This window comes from Rutidosis leptorrhynchoides, chromosome 6 (genome assembly GCF_046630445.1).
Source record: "Rutidosis leptorrhynchoides isolate AG116_Rl617_1_P2 chromosome 6, CSIRO_AGI_Rlap_v1, whole genome shotgun sequence".
In the NCBI taxonomy this organism is placed as follows: domain Eukaryota; kingdom Viridiplantae; phylum Streptophyta; class Magnoliopsida; order Asterales; family Asteraceae; genus Rutidosis; species Rutidosis leptorrhynchoides.
The window spans coordinates 420,565,753-420,585,266 of record NC_092338.1 but is presented as its reverse complement, the minus strand read 5'-3'; the positions used below and the strand labels follow the sequence as shown (position 1 = coordinate 420,585,266).

At 34.4% G+C, this 19,514-nt stretch overlaps 2 protein-coding genes across 2 annotated transcripts; one reads left to right on the top strand and one right to left on the bottom strand.

Moving 5' to 3' along the window:
• Nucleotides 1-821: 821 nt before the first annotated feature.
• Nucleotides 822-9,410, bottom strand: LOC139853068 (uncharacterized). Its single transcript, XM_071842434.1, has 28 exons — nucleotides 9,020-9,410; nucleotides 8,166-8,244; nucleotides 8,012-8,087; nucleotides 7,683-7,747; nucleotides 7,540-7,593; nucleotides 7,339-7,439; nucleotides 7,122-7,263; nucleotides 6,947-7,008; nucleotides 6,759-6,853; nucleotides 6,607-6,677; nucleotides 6,424-6,511; nucleotides 6,143-6,215; nucleotides 5,960-6,055; nucleotides 5,524-5,632; nucleotides 5,335-5,428; nucleotides 5,161-5,244; nucleotides 4,925-5,081; nucleotides 4,260-4,435; nucleotides 4,134-4,178; nucleotides 3,967-3,995; nucleotides 3,672-3,793; nucleotides 3,528-3,575; nucleotides 3,292-3,416; nucleotides 2,882-3,183; nucleotides 1,497-2,337; nucleotides 1,355-1,411; nucleotides 1,086-1,202; nucleotides 822-989 (listed from the first exon to the last, which is right to left on the bottom strand). Exons 1-28 carry the CDS (start codon nucleotides 9,408-9,410, stop codon nucleotides 945-947), a joined length of 3,744 nt encoding a protein of 1,247 aa, XP_071698535.1. The 3' UTR covers nucleotides 822-944.
• Nucleotides 9,411-11,318: 1,908 nt separating this feature from the next.
• On the top strand, nucleotides 11,319-19,322 carry LOC139855841 (uncharacterized). Its single transcript, XM_071845085.1, has 13 exons — nucleotides 11,319-11,629; nucleotides 12,660-13,785; nucleotides 13,932-14,150; nucleotides 15,049-15,260; nucleotides 15,569-15,637; nucleotides 15,760-15,831; nucleotides 15,932-16,030; nucleotides 16,171-16,242; nucleotides 16,337-16,451; nucleotides 16,560-16,628; nucleotides 17,462-17,735; nucleotides 17,887-17,968; nucleotides 18,534-19,322. Exons 1-13 carry the CDS (start codon nucleotides 11,510-11,512, stop codon nucleotides 19,053-19,055), a joined length of 3,051 nt encoding a protein of 1,016 aa, XP_071701186.1. The 5' UTR covers nucleotides 11,319-11,509; the 3' UTR covers nucleotides 19,056-19,322.
• Nucleotides 19,323-19,514: the final 192 nt, after the last annotated feature.

Genomic DNA, 19,514 nt, shown 5'->3' with positions numbered 1-19,514 from the left:
TACTCGTTATAAACAAATATTAGATATTAGAATTTACTTGAAGTTTTCATGGCAGTAAAAGAATAATAGAAGAATTTTCAGTAATTTTATACCTCATCTCTTACTCCTAAATATTGGAGTAAATACATCGTAAACCAATAAAGATTTCTCTATTCAAGTTACATTAGAATAATGATCAACCAGATATACATAATTTAAGTGAATTATCTAGTTATTTTTTTGGGCATTTCTTCTAACCATCTTAACATATGATGATGATAAGTTTTGAATATAAATATAAATATAAATTATAATCTCTTAAAGAATTAAACGGTAAGATAAACCCTCCAATCTTGTGGGTAAGTCCAGATGTAGACCATTACATATGCTAGTGAAAAATATACGTGTCTCTGAGTATAACTTTCAAAAATATATTTTTTTTTATCTTAAATTTGATTATCTTTTTATTTTTACTTTTTAAATAGCAAGATCAATCAAGACACTTGATCACCCACGCGTTCATCTCCCGCAGTTGCATAACCGACCCCCAATTGCTACCCAGAAGAAAACTCGACCCAATCCCAGGGCATAGGCGTTAAAACCTCCCTCCCCATTGCCCCCGCGCGAAAGCCACCTTTGAGGAAATTCAAGGGTATTTCAAACGTATTTTTTCATGTTCATAAATTTGTTTGTCTCTGTACAATACTCAGAAACCAAATCATCTTCTCCACTTTTCATCTTCCTTTTGTTATAGTGTGCTCATTTTTTCTTTTCTTAAGGTTTGTGTTTCTTTATGGTTTCATTGGCTGGTTTGAGGATCTGCCACTATACATAAATTCTTTAACCAAAAAAAATCTTAATAAATTAATCAATCATAATTCATAACTCTACTCTGCAGAAACTCTAATGTCAAAAAAACTGATATACCTACGTAGAAATTTACATGTAGCCAGATTAGGCTGGCATCAAAGTTTTGTATTGGTAACTTGGCTTCTTTTTGGTAGTCGCATCTGCATCATCGATAATAACAATTTAAATTTTAGCAAGGTTGTAAAATGACAATAACTAGAAGTAAAACAAAGGGATATAACATATAAGACATATACCTTTGATTTCGTAGTTCGCCATCCTGAGGAGGCTGAATCTTGAGGAACATATGCAAATTTCTCAAACGGATTAACCTCGGCTTTGGTCCCACTTGTAACACTAGAGGGAGAGACTTCCTGCAATTGGTTAACATATTACATATACAGGACCAGAAAAAGGTAGTTATCTGTTTATGTTATTTATGATTTCACTCTTTATAGAGTTTTGCTTAATTCATTCTTTTCATGTTATTTAAAATTTAAATTTAAACTAAAATGCAGAATATCACCTTATTCTTTAATGCATCAATATTTTGGATTTCCAGCCTGTCAGTATAAAAGAGCACCTGCATATATAGTATATTAGATAGTATTAAACACATTACAATTGAATGATATGTTATACGTAGTATTAGCTTTAAGAAGGTGTACCTTGTTTAGAAACTGCACGTTGGATGAATCAGTTGCAACAACATGCAAGCCTAAGCAATTGTCTTGATTACTACAGAAAGTACAGAAAATTGTATTGAACACACAACCATCTTCTTTACTCCATGTTCCTTGTCCAACACCATTTTCCGGACTTCTTTCCCAGATTTTACGATCAACTGACGAAATGTCGGATACCACAACGGGTACACATGTGGGACCCTTTGTTGGTTCATCCAGCTTCCTTTTCCAAAGTGATGCCAGGTGCACCTTACTTAATGACATTAATGAACAAGGAACAACATAATTACTTTCCTCTAGACCTAAGGGATGTTTGCAGAATGAACAGGATATTATTAAATCTTTCTTCATAGCATCACCACAAGTTATAGATGACGACTCAATGGGAGTTTTGGGATTTGGAGAACCAAACTGCTCCATTTTATTAACGGGCATAAAAGCTGAAGACTTTCTTCTTTTAAGAACATGTGAACTGACACTAGAATATAAGGGCGATCTGTTTTGAAATATGTGCTCATTTTTAGGAGTCGCGAATTCATGCATGCATTCAGAAGCGGAAGTAGAACATGGAGATAAAACAGATTGTGCTAATTGTTGATTTGTAAACTTTGTTTGGATTATGGTTGAATTAGAGAATTCGTCTTCAGAGTCAGATTCAAGGGTTATAGGAAACGTGTCTTTGATTGGTGTTTCCTTCACGATGAATGGTTCATGGTCATTAGCAGGAAATGTCATAGCAGTAGAGCCATTATCTTTGTTCCTTGGGGTTTCCTTAACAACCGACAACTCGAAATCATCAGGAGATAATGGGGGTGATGAAGGCCTGCACCAATATAGAGATAAGAATGGGCAGATTATCCTATACTTAGTGTCCTTTTATTTCTTACTTTTATCACATATAGAAAGATAACACTTAGAATGCGTTTGATAAAACTGAATGATTCAACGCTAAATGGTTCATAATCTCAAAGATTCAAAAGCTCTGAATAAACTTAGTTCTGAATGAAAATAAGTTGTTTGATAATAATATTGAATAAACGATATGAATTAGGTAAAAATACCTTATTAACGTGTTACATGAACAAAAAATTCAATATAGTTGTTTATTAAGTGTTCTGGATATGATTTGAAATTTAGGTGCTTAATGGTTAAGATAGTGTTTCAACTCTGAATAGCGCTGAACCATTTAGCATCATATATCACATTCAAAGGTCAGAAACAAACACATTGAAAGCTTAATGGTTGAACATTCAAAGCTGAACCATTCAATTAAGATGTAAACAGACACGCCCTTAGTTATTAATAATCAAAATAAAAGCTAAGAATTAACTACAAAATGTTAAGACCAGTTAGATAACAAGGTATACCTGTTTTGGATCTCCAAATCAATTACACAAGTGCTGATGTCACTCTTATCGGCTGACCATTTTTCCCGACCTTTAGATCCTGTATGAGGGGAGAAACGGTCATACGTTCTTGTGATACTTGCAAACGTATTTATTTCGGTTGTTTTTTCAGTTGTTAGAACTTCATTTGACACTGATTTTTGTCCCTTGAGGTTGGTCTTGTTTACGTTGTGATTTTTCATTTCTGCGAACCAGCTTCTTGGTTCTTCCACATTGGTGGACTCAACATCAACCGAATGCACGGTACGTTCTATATTCTCAACCTGTTTTCCATTGTTTCACAATATGAGCAACAACACTGTCAGTGATGATCATCCTATGTTACTAACTAATAAGTATAAGAAGAGATAGTGTTATTATAGTAATAGAACCTTGATGTCTCTGAAAAACGACTTTAATCCCTCTAATGATTGGTCAAAGCTGTCATACTGCCTAATGGAATTTCTTATCCATTTTGAAACGTAAGTTAAATTTCTTTCTTGACGAAACCGCTCATCTATTAGAAAAATTATAAGGACTTCAGTATCTTTAAGGGTATGAGTAGAAACAAATTATATTTTCGTAAGTAATAAAACAATTAACTGTGCATAAAGAAGGAAACATGTACCTAGGAATATTATTGCTCCATAGTCCGACTTGTGTCGGATGCAACGGCCTACACAGCATAAGAATTATACTGTTAGGTGTGAACATCTATCTATTTAATTAATAACAAAATAAAAATAAAAACATGCTGTTTAAAAATAAAAACCTGCTGCCTGATTAAGTGCTCGAAAAGCTTGTTGGCAGTACCATTCATTGCCACTAAGAAGGTTTCTTGATAATCTAAATCGATCATTGTATTTCTTCTTTTCTGCCACTTGAATATCAACCCTGACGAAAAGAAATTCTGATCAGGAGGATGTGAAAGACGAGAGAACAAATTCGATATTTTTATACCCTTGATTGATGTAGTCAGCAATGATGTTAACGCAAACTCCAATATATAAAAATTACAATCTATTTTTAATGAACAGAAATAGTAATGAAAAGAAAGTGAATCTTACACACTTGGAAAAGGAATCCCCACAATTATCTGAGATTTTCAAGGTAGCAGTAGTCAAGGATCATATTGAAAATGTAACAAAAATATAACCATTACCAGAAAATATATGAGAAGTAATTGTAGTGAGCAATGAGCGGGTAAAATATTCTAAGAAGCAAAAAAGGATACAACCGCACGAGCATTGTCATCCGAGAAATCAATTCCTTCCGAGACCTGTACGCCAGTTGGAAACTTTAGTATATGAATTAAAATAACAAAAATGAAATGTGGGGTCCACATGACAAATTAAGTTACCTTTCCTCGACAGACAGCAAGAAATGTAGCACCCTTTCCAGAATTCGCTTTGCTTTTTGTATTTGAATCGGCCTTTTTACCCCTCCTCCTTGCAACTACGGATTTGTTGCGTTGATGGATTGTATCATAATAACTGTTCAAGATTTGCTCAAAGTCATCTTGGCCTCCTCTTGGCTCTAACAGAATAGCAAAATGTATCTTCTTATCAATGTACATAAAGATAACCGATAATTAAGAATAAACAAAGAAGATAACCGACAATATAGAGAAACAGAGATGTACACGACCACAACTAAAAAGTTGTGTTACATTTTGTCGTGTAAGGGTGCGTTTGATAAAAACTTAATGATTTAGCGCTGAATGGTTCAAAATCAGAATGATTCAAAGGTTCTGAATGAAGTTGCTTCTGAATGACAATACCCCGTTTGATAATCATTTTTAACGAATAATGTGAATGATCTAAAATTACCTTATTAACCTTTGACATGAATAAAAACTACACTATAGTTGTTTAATAAGTGTTATTGATATAAACTAAAGAGAATATTCAATAAAAATTAAGTGGTTCCACATTTAGCGCTGAACCCTTTCACTTAGAGGTAAACAAACGCACCCTAAGTCATAAAATAGCTTTGAAACATTTATAGAGTAAGAATGAAACTCACCAACAAAAATGGATTTCTGTGCATTTAGGCGAGACCATTGACCTGTTTGAGACCAACGTTTGCGCAATTTCTCCATAAGCTTATAGCTCGGGAAAAATACTAAGCATCCACCAGGGACAACTTTGCATATTTCTTCCAAAGACGTGCCAAGAGCATCCTGTACATAAAAAAATGGCATCATGCTTCACCATGTACATAAATCAATGACATCATGCTTCAAGATTATAAAAACTTACCTGGAACCCATAGCCTTCTGATGTTTTGTAACTTGCATTTAAGGGGTAATTATCTGGCCCACTGTGAATCACGCCAGCCCATAGCTGCATAATAAGGAGTTAAGTAACAGTAAGAAAATAATGGAATTAGTTAGACGACTTAATATTAGATATTGAGATACACTTGGTCCATACCTGTGAATCCACATTAATAACGTGTGGAGCCTCAAGAGATGTTCCAAATTGAACTCCAAGTTCAGATTGGAAAGAGCTCATTGGTGAAAGAGTCCTGTAATCAGATTGATAAACGATTACAAGAATGACACAATCTGGACTATTAAAATTGCCAAGCGACCCACATCGAACATGCTTGCATGCACTTACCCAGATGTTAAAAGTACTGAAAGAGCCGTATCAGCAATGTTCTTGAAAACAAGAGCTGGATTCAAGCACATCAAACTGAAAGTACAGGGCGAGTCATCTGCATCAAATCCTGCATTCACACTATTACTTGGACAACAGCTAAGAAACTAAAATCCAGGTGTAAGTTAGTTTGACAAACTTTAAAATATGTATCCGTCAGTATAGGACAATAAGACATCTAATCTAACTATCAGTAATAATAAAAATTAAAACTTTAGGAAAATATACGACTAATATCATAAGAGCATCACCAATCCTATGTTATGTAATTTGTAGATGATTGAAATACATTGACATTTCTAAGACCAAGATTAACACATGAAATGTGCAGTTAGCATTATATATACTTCGTTTGGTGATCGTTTAAATAAGAAAATCGTTTAAGCCAACAACTTACCAGCTTCACCTTTCACTTGACTTTGCAATATAAGCAAATAGTCACAAATGTGTGCCCCATCCTCGGAGAAAAAGAAGGTAAGCGAAGAGAAAAGGCCTATGCAGTTAAACAAAGAACACGGTAAGTAATACAAATTTAGCCTGACAACATGGAAATCGGAAGTATAACAAGAAATTTAGGTACTTTCTAATACAATGCAGGGCAAGCCACTTAGGTGATCAACCTCTGGGTCTGCATCTGCAGCAATTCTGATTGCCTGAGTAAAGATTAAAAAAAATAGTAGGACATCATCATTATTATTACTGTGGTAATATCAGCAAAGAGCACAACATTTGTAGATAAGCATGGTCAAATAGAGTTGATGTGATATATTATTATTCGGCTTCAAGTTGATATGATATTTGAACTTGTAGAGACACATGAGGCGAGCAACGTTAAATATATAAAAGTGGCATTATAAATACCTTTGTGGCACACTCTTGTAAGATTGGGAAGCACTGCTTTGATATACTTGCTTCTTGAAGTTCCTTTAAAGCTTTTTCAGCAGTCCAACTGAATAGTTGTGATAGAATATCAATATTATGTATGAAGCATACTTATCAAATACATATATCTTGTTAGATCTTGCAGCTGAAAAGATAACTGACCACAATGCGTTATGCTGAAAACTATGTTTCTTTAAGGAACTTTTACTCTGCCTGATCCAACTCATTATGCCCTGCTAACATAAACAGTAAGCTTTTATCATGCTGATAAAATCTGAGCAGTTGCACAATAGTTAATTAATAAATAGTACTACCTCAATCATTTCATATAAAGGCTGATAAATCGCTGCTTGGTCAGTTTGTATAACTCGATCACTTTGGCAGAGATTTTCCAGTTCCATTTGTAACTCTTTCAAATATACAAAACGAATAGAGAATAAATAAACAAATATTAGAATAATATAAAATTTAAAGAAAAGGGATAAATAAAGGCGGTACTTACGAAACAAAACCCCTTCTTCAGCCTCTATACTACCAGCTTCGCGAGCAATGTCCTCTATATTACTGAAATGAGGTAGAAACAACTTATAATAAATATAATCATTAATCTTAATATTATTTTTGATTAGAAATAGGATTATCATCATTTGGTATCTGAGAGATTATCTATAACTCACTGAGCTTCATCAAGAATGATGATATTTCCTTTAATATTTATTTCCATCGCCTTCCTGATTTGTGGATTGATGATATAACTGTATGGGCAAAAAACTATGTCTGCCACTTCTGCCAATGCTTGTGATCCAAAATATGAGCAACCTGGAAATCAAGTCAAAAAATTGTTTATTATACAATAACCTTGTTATAGAAAGTTATAAATATAAAAGAACAAACCTTTAACCATTTCTCCTACTTTAAGAAGATCTTCAATATCATGGACCTCATGGTAGCCTCCCTTTTTGAGAGACGGGTGGGCTTTTATCTTGCTTACATTACTGTTAAAGCTCGCAGATTATTGTAATTAAGATAGTATCCGATTAAAGGATAGCAAGAACAAGGTACATAGACACACACACACACACACAAAAAACTCACCAAAATTCTTGGCAGCCAACTTGATTTTTTCTTCGATCCTTGAGAAGTAGCTTACTATGATATCATAAAAAATACACAATCCGTAAGAGGTGGACAAAGAAAATGAAAATGCATCTTTTAAACAGTTGAATAAATAAAGATACCATTTATCATCAATATTATCTTGATCACGGACTTTAGGGTTTGTACAATAGCGTTTTCTAGATCCCTGAAAGATTACCTCAAATAAGTTGCTCGATTATTCAAACCCAAAAAAGCTACCAAAATTGGTAGCGTATAGTTGCCAAAATAAGTTGCCTGATTATTCAAACCCAAAAAAAGCTACACTGTAATAAAGTTTTTTAATGGCAACTATATGCTACCAATGAAAACTTATGAACATGTAAATGCAAAATCACATGTGCAATGAATCTTCTCATAAAGACGACAAGGTATAAACCAAAAGTACAATATAAACATCCACATATCTGACCAGAACTGCCATAGGCGTATGGTAATTTGTTTTCCGAAATTCGCCAATCACTTGACTGATCTGTGCATGTGTCCTCCTGAATAGCCAACACAAAAAATTAATATATACTTATTCATAGGAAAACCAATATGAAACTTGATTGAATAAAACATACGTGGCGTAGTAGATGATAGGGCCCCTCTTGTTCTTTTGCTTCACATTGTTTGTCTCAGAAAGTGTCGGCATCAGGTTAGCTACAATTTATAAAGAGGATTAAGAGAGAATACTTGGTGTAATTGTGATACAGGAACTGTGCAAAAAACTAAGATAAAACACACATAACTAAAAAATAAGCTGAACATTATCAACCTGCAAAAGAAAACATATGTATTGCTGATATAAACAAAATTGACACAAAAGACATTGGCAGAAAACCAAAGTGTTGAGGTAATCCTACTCTCTAGAGAATCTATTATCTTATACAGTTTCTCATGCTAAACGATAATATACTGATATTAATAAAATATGTAATATTATTGTCATCTACATTGGTCTAAACAGCAATATTCTTGGCTCTGAATGAAAATAAGTTGTGTGATAATTATTTCGAATGTACGATATGAATTGAGTTAAATTACCTTATTAACGTGTTACGTGAGTAAAAAATCCAATATACTTGTTTGTTAAGTGTGTCATATATGATTTGAGATAGATATTACAAAAAATTAAGGTGCTTAACGGTTAGGGGGTGTTTCAACTCTAAATGGTTCAGTGAATGCTAAACCATTCGGCATCATAAATCATTTAGATATCAGAAACAAACGCACTGAGTGCTGAATGATTCAACATCCAACGCTTAATCATTCAATTAAGAGGTAAACAAACAGACATTAAGAAAAGTAGATGACACATCGGTCCACTTGACTTCATATTCAAACAATAACTCTTCATTAAATATCATCAGTATTCAACACAGCATATACAAACACAATGCATATATATAATCGTCAAAATATAAAAAATTTAAACCTGATGGTTCCATTTCAGGAACGAACCCTCCACCATGCCCTAGCGGATCAACAAGAGCCTCCGGGTCAGCTTTAGAGTGAGAAATACTGCCATAATTAGGCTTTGACCGTTGACTTTTCTGCCAAGCGAGAACAGAACAAAGTAGAGACAGTGACTTGCCAGTACCAGTAGGTGATTCGAGTAACGCGTGAAAATGGCCATCTCGTTGAGCTCGATCGAGTGTGGCGATTACTCTGCTCATGTAAGCTAGTTGAGAACCATACGGCTTGTACGGAAATTCGATTTGTACACCGCCGATGTTTGTGATACTGGGTTTCGATGGATTAGGGTTTGGATTTGGTGCCATCGGTTCTTCGGTGATTGTTGATTTTCTACGGTAGTTTGCATTCATTTTTAGGGCTTGAATTATGTCTGTAAGATTTAGGGCTTGAAAATTATATAAATTGGTACTTTTTTCTTCTGGCGGGAACTTGAATTTTAGGGTTTTTTTTCTTTTGTTAAAATGTTATTTAGGCGGGTAAACCATATACGTAGTAATTAATAAAAGAACTTTTGTATCTTTCAAGATTTTTGGATTGTAATTTTTTCATTACCACCCGTTAACTTATAACCAGTGTTGTAAAATACTCGATTATTCGTTGATAAATTCCCGATTAATCATTTTTAAAAGCAATCCGTTTCGATTTTCAAAAATCCGTTTAATTAAATGGCCAACATCAATTGATGGATTAAAATCGAATTTGGTAATCAAAGCCAGTCAAAGTCAAAAATGATCAACATTTTTAACATGAATTTAAACTAGAATTTTATAATTTTGAAGCAAAATGAACAATTTTAGACAATTATGTTAAAAATTATCTTTATATTTATGGGTTTTTTCTATAGTTACACATATAATTTTTAAAATTTAATATTTAAATGTATACAGTACAATCCGATTAATCTCCGATAAATCTCCGAATTACCAATTAATCCTTACAGAGTCCCGAACGATTAATCCCCAAATATCAAATTTTGCAACCTTGCTTATAACCACTTCGCCCATTGCTTAGATGTACCGTCATATTTGCAAGATTTAAATTTTCAACCATAGCCTTAACACCTATACTTAGACATTGTTTTACATAAAATAAAGATAAAAAGGTTAAATTTGTGATCGAGAATCGATAATTATATTTCACAAGGAAAGAAATACACTAACAAAATTTGTTTAAGATTATATTATATTACAATAAGGATTATGACTTCACCTAAGTTGTTAAAAAAATGTCACATGATTGTGTAAATTTACTTATTTAATTTGTTTAAAATTAAATTTGTCACCTAAATCTGCATTTTTGTTGGGTTAAAAATGAGGTCATATAGTTTTACACTTTACTCCCCTCAAATATCAACTTTTGATAAAACTCCCTTACTCCTCTCCCATTCTGAGGAGGAGGTTTTCCCATTTCGGAAGACCTCCTACTCTTCACTTTACTGTGCGCGTTTAAAATACAGTGTTTCATCTTTTGAAACACGTCGATCCGAGTGCATATTAGTGAGATATGATCGAAACCGTGAAAGTGCGCATAATTCGCTAACTTGCTATATTACGATATCATAAATATTTTTTAAGAGGTTTTTGAATTTGTGGTTTGCAAATTTAATTATGCGTTTTTAATAATTATAATCAAATAATAGGTGTAACAAAGCGCGTTATACATTAATAGCGTTTGAGTTTGATTATGATGTTTGATAACGCAATAATCTAATAATGTGTTTTTATAAGTGTTTCGTAAATAAGAGTATTTAATAAATTAACACATAACTAATGAGAAAAACAAGTTGAATGAGTCAGATAATCGAATAATCACGTTATCATGCAATAAGGAGTGATCTACTTTTTGATTTTAACGTTTTAAGTATCTTAATTCGCGATTATTTGATTTTAAAGTTGAATTTTTCAAACATACTACTGCCTTCGTCCCAATTAAATATTTCTGGTTTCTTTTTTTGTCTGTCCCAATTCAATAGTCTACTTCTATAAATAGATAATAATAATTTGTTAAAATATTGTTATATCATTATTTTATTTAAAAAAAATGTAATTAAAAAGTAAAGGGTAAAACTGAAAAGTAGATAAAAAAAAAGTTACTTATTAATCAATTAAAATTAAATTAAAATTAAAATATTAAAAAAAGTCAAATCAAATATCAAATACGAGTAATAATTTAATTATTATTTTTAGTTTACAAACAAAAATAAAATTAAGTAAAATAAAAGACAACATAACCCCTTTGTTGCGTCTGTCCATTCTCGATCTGATTGAAACCCCCCCTAAAAATCCCCTAATTTCCATATAATTACAGTTCAACACCTTCACGATCTACTCAATTACGTTAGATTAATTCGAGTTAGTATGATCAGTCAATATATCTGACACTAATTTGATTTGATCAATTATTTGATTGATATCGTTATTCGTTATTAACATATACACGAAACGGGAAAATGGATCAATTCGATGCGTTTTTTAGAAGAGCAGATTTAGATCATGATGGAAGAATTAGTGGTAATGAAGCTGTTGCGTTTTTTCAAGGCTCTAATTTACCTAAACCTGTACTTGCTCAGGTATCGATTTTGTTATATTGATTCTAGGTTTTCGATTTTTGTAGATATTGACTTATAATTTGATATTTGATTGAATGTTTATGAGATTCGTTTCGTATCTCTACTGAATTGTGATTCGTTAGTACATACGGTATAGGTATGTATGTAGATGTAGATGATTATAGTTTCGGTATGAGAGGTGATACTCACACACCAGTTTTGATCCATACACACCTAATTTACTATTACACCCTAACTACTTACGCAGAAGTTATTTTTCTTCTTAGTGATGGAGTGATTTCGAATACCAAATTTATTGGGTTTTGTAATGATTGTCGCTCTGCACTCATGAATACTTGAGCTAGGTCCTATCTTACTTTCTAGGTTGTGCATCTGAATTTCGAACTAGACAGTTTAACCAGTTATTATGCACAATTTATGAGATTGCAATGAGCATACAATGCATTTACTTCGGTTGAAGAAGCATAGGAAACTAATACCATGAATCCAACTTACCAGGCTTGAAAGATTGGTTGGATATGGATATTGTTTATAGGTGGAAGATTGGATGTGTGTGTGTGTGTGTGTGTGTTGTGGTGGGGTGGGGGGGGGGGGGGGGGGGTAATTCTAGCACCAACACTTCTTGTACACTGAATTATACAAGTGATAAATGCATCAGATATGGTTACCAAAACATTATTTTGGAATAATAAATATGTAGGAGACTATAAGTTTATAATATGCTTTGGGCGATTTTGACTGTTCGACTCCTTTTACCCGTTTGAGTTGGTTGAACCTAAAACTATCCCGTGTAGATAAATGGGTGAAAATAGCTACAATAACATAAGAAATGTTACAAGCCTTTATTATAGTGCTGATTTACTTGGAGTTGCACTGCTGCAGATTTTATTTATAATATATTGTTTATTGTTAGAAAGCTGTGGTACAGCATCTTAACAAAAATTAATAGTTTGAATTCACACTCGGACTTGTTTTATATTATAATATATTATTTATTATTTATCATCTATCATTTATTATTTAATTGCAGATATGGCAGCATGCTGATCAGAACCGCACTGGCTTTCTTGGCCGTCAAGAATTCTATAACGCCCTTAAGCTTGTTACAGTGGCACAGAGTAATCGAGAACTAACACCCGATATAGTGAAGGCAGCATTATATGGACCTGCTTCTGCCAAAATCCCTGCTCCAAAGATAAATCTTGCAGCACTTCCGCCAGCTCAACCAAATTTAAATGCTCCACGTCCTTCAACTCAGCAGCCCAGTGTTGCCAATTCAATGGCCCCACGTCCGCCAACTCAGCAACCCGGGATTGTCAATTCAATGGGCCCACGTCCGCCAACTCAGCAGCCCGGGGTTGTCAATTCAATGGCCCCACGTCCGCCAACTCAGCAACCCGGGGCTGTCAATTCAATGACCCCACGTCCTCTTACACAGCAGCCCACAGTTGTCAATTCATTGCAGCCTCAAAATATTGGCATGAGATCACAAGGGCCTCCAAATTCAATGGCTTCTTCATCAGTGGGTCCACCTTCTTCGGCTCAGTATTTTGCACCTCAAGTGATGAGTTCAGCACCTCCTAGGGGCCCGCTTCCACCTCAGGGTGTTAGTGGTCCTAATTTCTCACCCAGTGGTGGTCTAGTGGGTCCCGGTCTATCTTCATCTTTCACTGCTCCTAGTGTAACAGTTGGAGGAAATGGAGTTATTTCCGACTCTATGTTTGGTGGTGACTTATTTTCTGCTACCCAAACATTACCCAAATCGTCACCATCTCCAATGCCATCTCTTACTGCAACCAATCCGCCCGTTTCTTCTGACACTGTTCCGATAACTTCTGAGCCCCAGGCTTCGGTCAAGATTGACCCACTTGGTGCATTGAATGCTTTTACAAGGGGTCCTGTACAGTCAGCAGCACCCTCTGTTCCTAGGCCAAGTCAACCGGGACCACCTCAAAATGCTACATTTAGTACAGCTGGATTTTCAGTTGAGACGAAAACACCAGCTCCCAGTCTGTCACAACCTCAGTGGCCGAAAATGACACGGGCTGGTGTTAACAAGTATATGAAAGTGTTCAAGGAAGTTGACTCTGATAAAGATGGGAAAATCACTGGTGAACAGGCACGCACTTTGTTTTTGAGTTGGAGACTACCAAGAGGTATAAACTATTTGCCTATTCATATTTATGTATTATTATAATTATTTCTTATCTAATTTTCATATAATCACCTTCTGATGTAACTTGTATACACTTATATATTTCTTTTTAACAATTAGCCACTATACTTTTTTTTGTGTTTACAGAAATTTTGAAACAGGTTTGGGACTTGTCTGACCAAGATAATGACAGCATGCTTTCTTTGACGGAGTTTTGTATTGCTCTTTATCTCATGGAGCGGTACAGAGAAGGCCACAATCTTCCACCAACACTCCCTAGCAACGTTCTACTTGATGAAACTTTGTTGTCTCTCACGGGTCCACCCAATCCTTCTTATAGGCATGCTGGTTGGGGACCCGCCCATGGTATTTTTCAAACTCCAGTTATTTAGATGATCCTATTATACATCAGTATTTTGTTAACTTTTTAGTACAATAATTATAATCCACATCTACATGTAGATTTTAGATGAATATTATTTCGGTTCACTTTGCACAAAGGCCGGGACCAGTCCAAACGTTGGCCAATTATGTATCATAGAAGGTGTTACAAAATCGGCCACTTATGTAACTGTTTAAGTCACGAGTTAGCCTGGTCCATTTTTACCAATCTTTTGTAGGTTTAGTCTTTGTCAACGAGTATTTTAGATGCTTTAGGGGTTTTCATTATGAGAAATCGGTAAGGATAAATACCTGTTACTGGGAAGAAGGATGCCGCTGGTTGATTTATGCAATTTAATGTTGTAATTATCTAACCTAAAGGTGTTGCACATATCTTCTAGAATTCTGCTTATGAAAAGCTATATTGTTATAATAGAACCTACAAGTATACAACAAATTCCAATAATAACAATCTATTAGAGGATGAGTTAAACCAAGAGAGCAGGTTTTATCTGAAGGGCCTAACTTTTGGGCCATTAACTAGTTAAAATGAGACTGCTTTAAGAAGTGAGTGAGCCAGGCAGGTGTATTGCTACAACTGGTTAAGCTAGGACTGGTGCAGCGATGATCCACATGTATCTGTAGATATATGTACCCTCCAATATTACTGATTTCATTTTGTCATAGATACAACTACCAGATAGATAACAAGAAAGATATTTTGAAAGTTGAGAACAGACTATGATATAGACATGCTGATTATTGTCTATATACATATGTGAGTAGCTTAATTCAATCAGTAGTTGCTAGTTAAAGCTCTAAGGAGTGTTTAACTCATATTCATAACTAATTGCGGTGATCAAATTGATCGTTATGTGCATAGGTTCTGTACCCCAGCAGCAAGGGATGCATGGTGGTCAACAAACTGCACATGCTGGTTCGAGGAATCCCATGCCTGGTGCCCAACAAATGCAATTTAATCAGCAGAGAGTACCTGTTTCTACCATTGATAATTCTCATGCAAATCACCTCAGTAATGGGAATCAAAATAGTTCTCATTCAGATTCTAAAGAGACAGCTGATGCGGAAAAAGCGGTAACTTCTCTTCTAACACGTCGTATTTGAAACCTAAATTATTGTGTCAATGTAAATTTGAGGTTACAATTAAGAGGATATGCTTTATATGCATTTATATGGGGTGGCTTATTTTGGATTAACGAGTTATAATATTTTCCTTTTTGGGGGAGGGTGGTGGTGGGGTTCAGGAAGTCAAGGGTCCTTGTGCGTTGAGTACTATTAGGTTATAGTTGAATCATTCTCTCCGAGACTTTATATTTATGCATGTCATATATTTAATATGCATTCGAATGTTTAATTTTGGTGGTTCCTATTGGTGTTGTAAGGTTGATGAGAAGGTGATTTTGGATTCTAGAGAAAAGATGGCGTTCTACAGGAACAAAATGCAAGATCTTGTGAGTAATCATGCTTATCTAATTTATTTGTGCTACCTTGCATTGATATCTTTTACTAGATGTTAAAAACTTGCTCTAATCTCATCCTGTACACTGATCCTGATATACACATGTTATCTCAGGTGTTATACAAAAGCAGATGTGATAACCGCCTTAATGAGATTACAGAACGGGCTTTAGCTGATAAACGTGAGGTATTCTTGAGGATTAGTAACAATATCCTAACTCTATTGTGTGGTTTTACTTTTTTTTTTTTTCCTTGTTACTGAAAAAATCTGTATCTATTTTTTTCAGGCAGAGATGCTTGCCAAGAAGTATGAAGAGAAGTACAAACAGGTGGCAGAAGTGGCCTCTAAATTAACAATTGAGGAGGCATCTTTTCGTGATATTCAGGTAAAATGTACACTAGCATCTTCTGACACATAAGAAAAATGTAACTGGGCCTGCGAATTCACTGATATTTGTTGATATGATTGAAACAACTAACACTATACTTGATATTAAGATGATCTAAATGTTGTTGGGTTACATAGGAGAGAAAGATGGAGTTGAATCAGGCACTTGTGAAAATGGAGCAGGGTGGCAGCGCTGATGGTATCCTTCAAGTAAGTTCAATTAGTAGTTCTATAAACATAAAAATATTCTTGGCTGCAGATTCGTGCTGGAACTAGTTTATGATAAACATATTATTGGCTACAGGTTCGTGCTGATCGCATACAATCGGATCTTGAGGAATTACTAAAAGCTTTAACTGAACGTTGTAAGAAGCATGGAATCAGTGTCAAATCAACTGCAGTTATTGATCTTCCACAAGGTATCATCTTTCATCTCACGCTTTCGAGATATTTCATCAGAAATGAATGTCAGTAGTAGTATATTTGCTAAAATAATTGTTTTATGATTTGGCCACTTTATTGTGAAGGTTGGCAGCCTGGGGTTCCAGAGATATCTGCAGTGTGGGATGAAGATTGGGATAAATTCGAAGACGAAGGTTTGCCATTAATTATAATTTAAATGACCATAATTAAGAGACACCTATTTAATCTCATTTACCTAAATAGGGCTATCTGATTATATTTTAGCTCTGACCAGTATAAGATAAGTTAAGAATGAAATGGGCTAAACAGTTGGTAGTTGCTTGTGCTGAATGGTTACATATAGCAGGGGGTGGATCTGAAAGGGGTTTAGGGCATATGCACATGCAACCCTGAACAATATTTTCCAAAAAGTAAAATGTAAAGTAAATTTTCTGTTATTATTTTTTATATTGTCTTTATTTTTACAATTACTACCACTACTATTATTTATAATAGAAGAGAATTCTCATTATTGGATCTGAAAGGGGTTTAGGGCATATGAACATGCGTACCCTGAACAATATTTTTCGAAAATTAAATGCAAAGTAAATTTGTTGTTATTCTTTTCATATATTGTTTTTATTTTCACGATTACTACTACAGTACCACTATATTATTTATAACAGAATTGAATTCTCATTATATTTTTGCTACAGTAAGACGTGCAACTGGCTTACAACCTCCTAAATAATGTAGTTTAAAAAAAAAAAAGATGATTATTATAGTAGTTTTGTTTTAAATCATATTGAAATTGAAATTGAAAACATAACAAGCCTTTATAATGTAGAAAAATAATTGAACATGTCAGTGGAGATAAGCCTGATTTGACCGACCCATATTGACCCAAACCCATTTGACCAATCACTCATCCTTGTCATTTTGTTATCTTTACCAAACAAATTTCTCGCCGTATTTTCTTTGTCATATTTTCACTGTGCATTAAAATGCTTCATACTTGGATTAACAGGATTCCAATTTGATGTTGGGGTGCCTGCAAATGCCAAATCCGTATCTCAGGCAGAAAATACGTCTCCGATGGATGACTATTCTCAGGATTCATATTCAAATGCTGATGGCCAGTCAGAAAAGCCTTTTGAGACCGAATCAGCATACGCACATAGCGAAGATGGATCAGCAAAAAGTCCGGCAGCTAGTCCCAAAACACAAAAAATATTTGAAAGTCCAACCAAGGAAGATTCATATAGCCATTTTGGAAAGAGCTTTAATGCAGACAGTGAAAGGTAACAAGTTGATTCAGTTATCGTTCTGATCTTTCTTTGTTTAAATTTTATAGCTGCAAATTTTAATGTAAAATGTCATGTGTATATAACTGCTCACATTTACTGTATCCTTATGTCTCAAAGTTATATTTTTTTTTTTAACTTTTTACAGGAACTTTGACGACCAAGGATGGGGTACTTTTGACAATAATGATGATGTAGATTCAGTGTGGGGCTTTAACGACACCACTAAGGTGAGTTCTTTTCTTATATCTTGTCATTAAATTTATGAGATGGACATGGAGATTAATGAACTGGCAGTAAGCATTAGAAGTATTCTTACTTAAATCGGAAGAGCACACTACATATATGTTCTATCAGTATATAGATAAACACGCACACGTTTTACATACGAGCCATTAATATAGAAAACTGCTATTTTTGGCTGGTTCTACCAGAAATAATGTTGAAAATTATGTGTAGTTATATGATTCCTAACAAAGATGGCGTGTGATAAAGAAAATTCCCAATGCATATTGTATACTTCTGATTCTAACTAATTTTAGGATTGTGCTAACGCCTACTGTTTGGCTTTTCGTTAGTGTGTTTTAAAGTGTTGTAATGAGCGGTTACTCACTGACATGAAAGAGACATTTTTTTAACTTGTACTGAGTACAACTATTTATTTAATGCACGTTAGCAAAACCCTTCTTATTATGGAAATACTTTAAACTTCAAATTAGAAGTCTAAATGTCTTTTCTTACTTTATATAAATTTCAAATGACGCTTATGGTTTGCAACTAACTTGTTATTCGCAGGATGCGGATCATGAGAAGCACGGAGAGAGTTACTTCTTTGACTCGAATAGTTTCACTGCAAGTCCAAGGAAAACCGATTCCCCTCAGGGCAATAATAGTTTTTTTCAAAAGAAAAGTCCATTTGGGTTCGATGATTCAGTACCTGGCTCACCAGCTTCAAGAGCCGCTACCTCACCACGATACAGTGGGGGAGGAGCAGAGAATTCTTTCTTCGATAACTTTTCAAGGTACGACTCTTTTAGCGCCACTGATCGTGGTTCTCCTAAACGAGAAACTTTCTCAAGATTCGATTCAATGAGCAGCACCACACATGATAATAACTTCTCGAGGTTCGACTCAATGAGCACCACCACAGAAGACCGTAATCTAGCTAGGTTTGATTCGATGAGTAGTAGTGTGGGGTTTGACCATGGTCAACCGTACTCGTTTGATGATTCGGACCCGTTTGGGTCAAGTGGGCCGTTTAAGGTGTCAACAGAAAGTCAAACGGGGAAAAATGAATCCGATAAATGGGCATTCTAGTTTGGAGTTTGGTTGTGTTATAGATTGTGAAGAGCACTTGTATTCATGTAATATTTTTTTTCTTTCTTTTCTTTTTGTACCGGCCTGATAAATTGTGTTTGTATTATTTTTGCTTCATATTTGATTCTATTCTATCAACAGTTTTATAATGTCTCACTGATAGTTTTGACCTGAATTATCTGTATTTTTTGATTGCCATTAAAATGTTGGTTTTTATTGTTAGACGTTCCCGATAATTGAATGTAATCTTATAAAGGGTTGTTTGAATTTACGTTTTAAAATTTGATTATTCATTTTAAATAAGAAAATCACTAGCTGCATCAAAATGTAATTTAGATAAATGATGACTGGATTTGATTATGGTGTTTGATAACAAATTACTCAAAACCTTTTCACTCACTGAAACTTAACGTTCATTCATTAATATATTTATCATCACTTTCACTTTGCACTCTATGA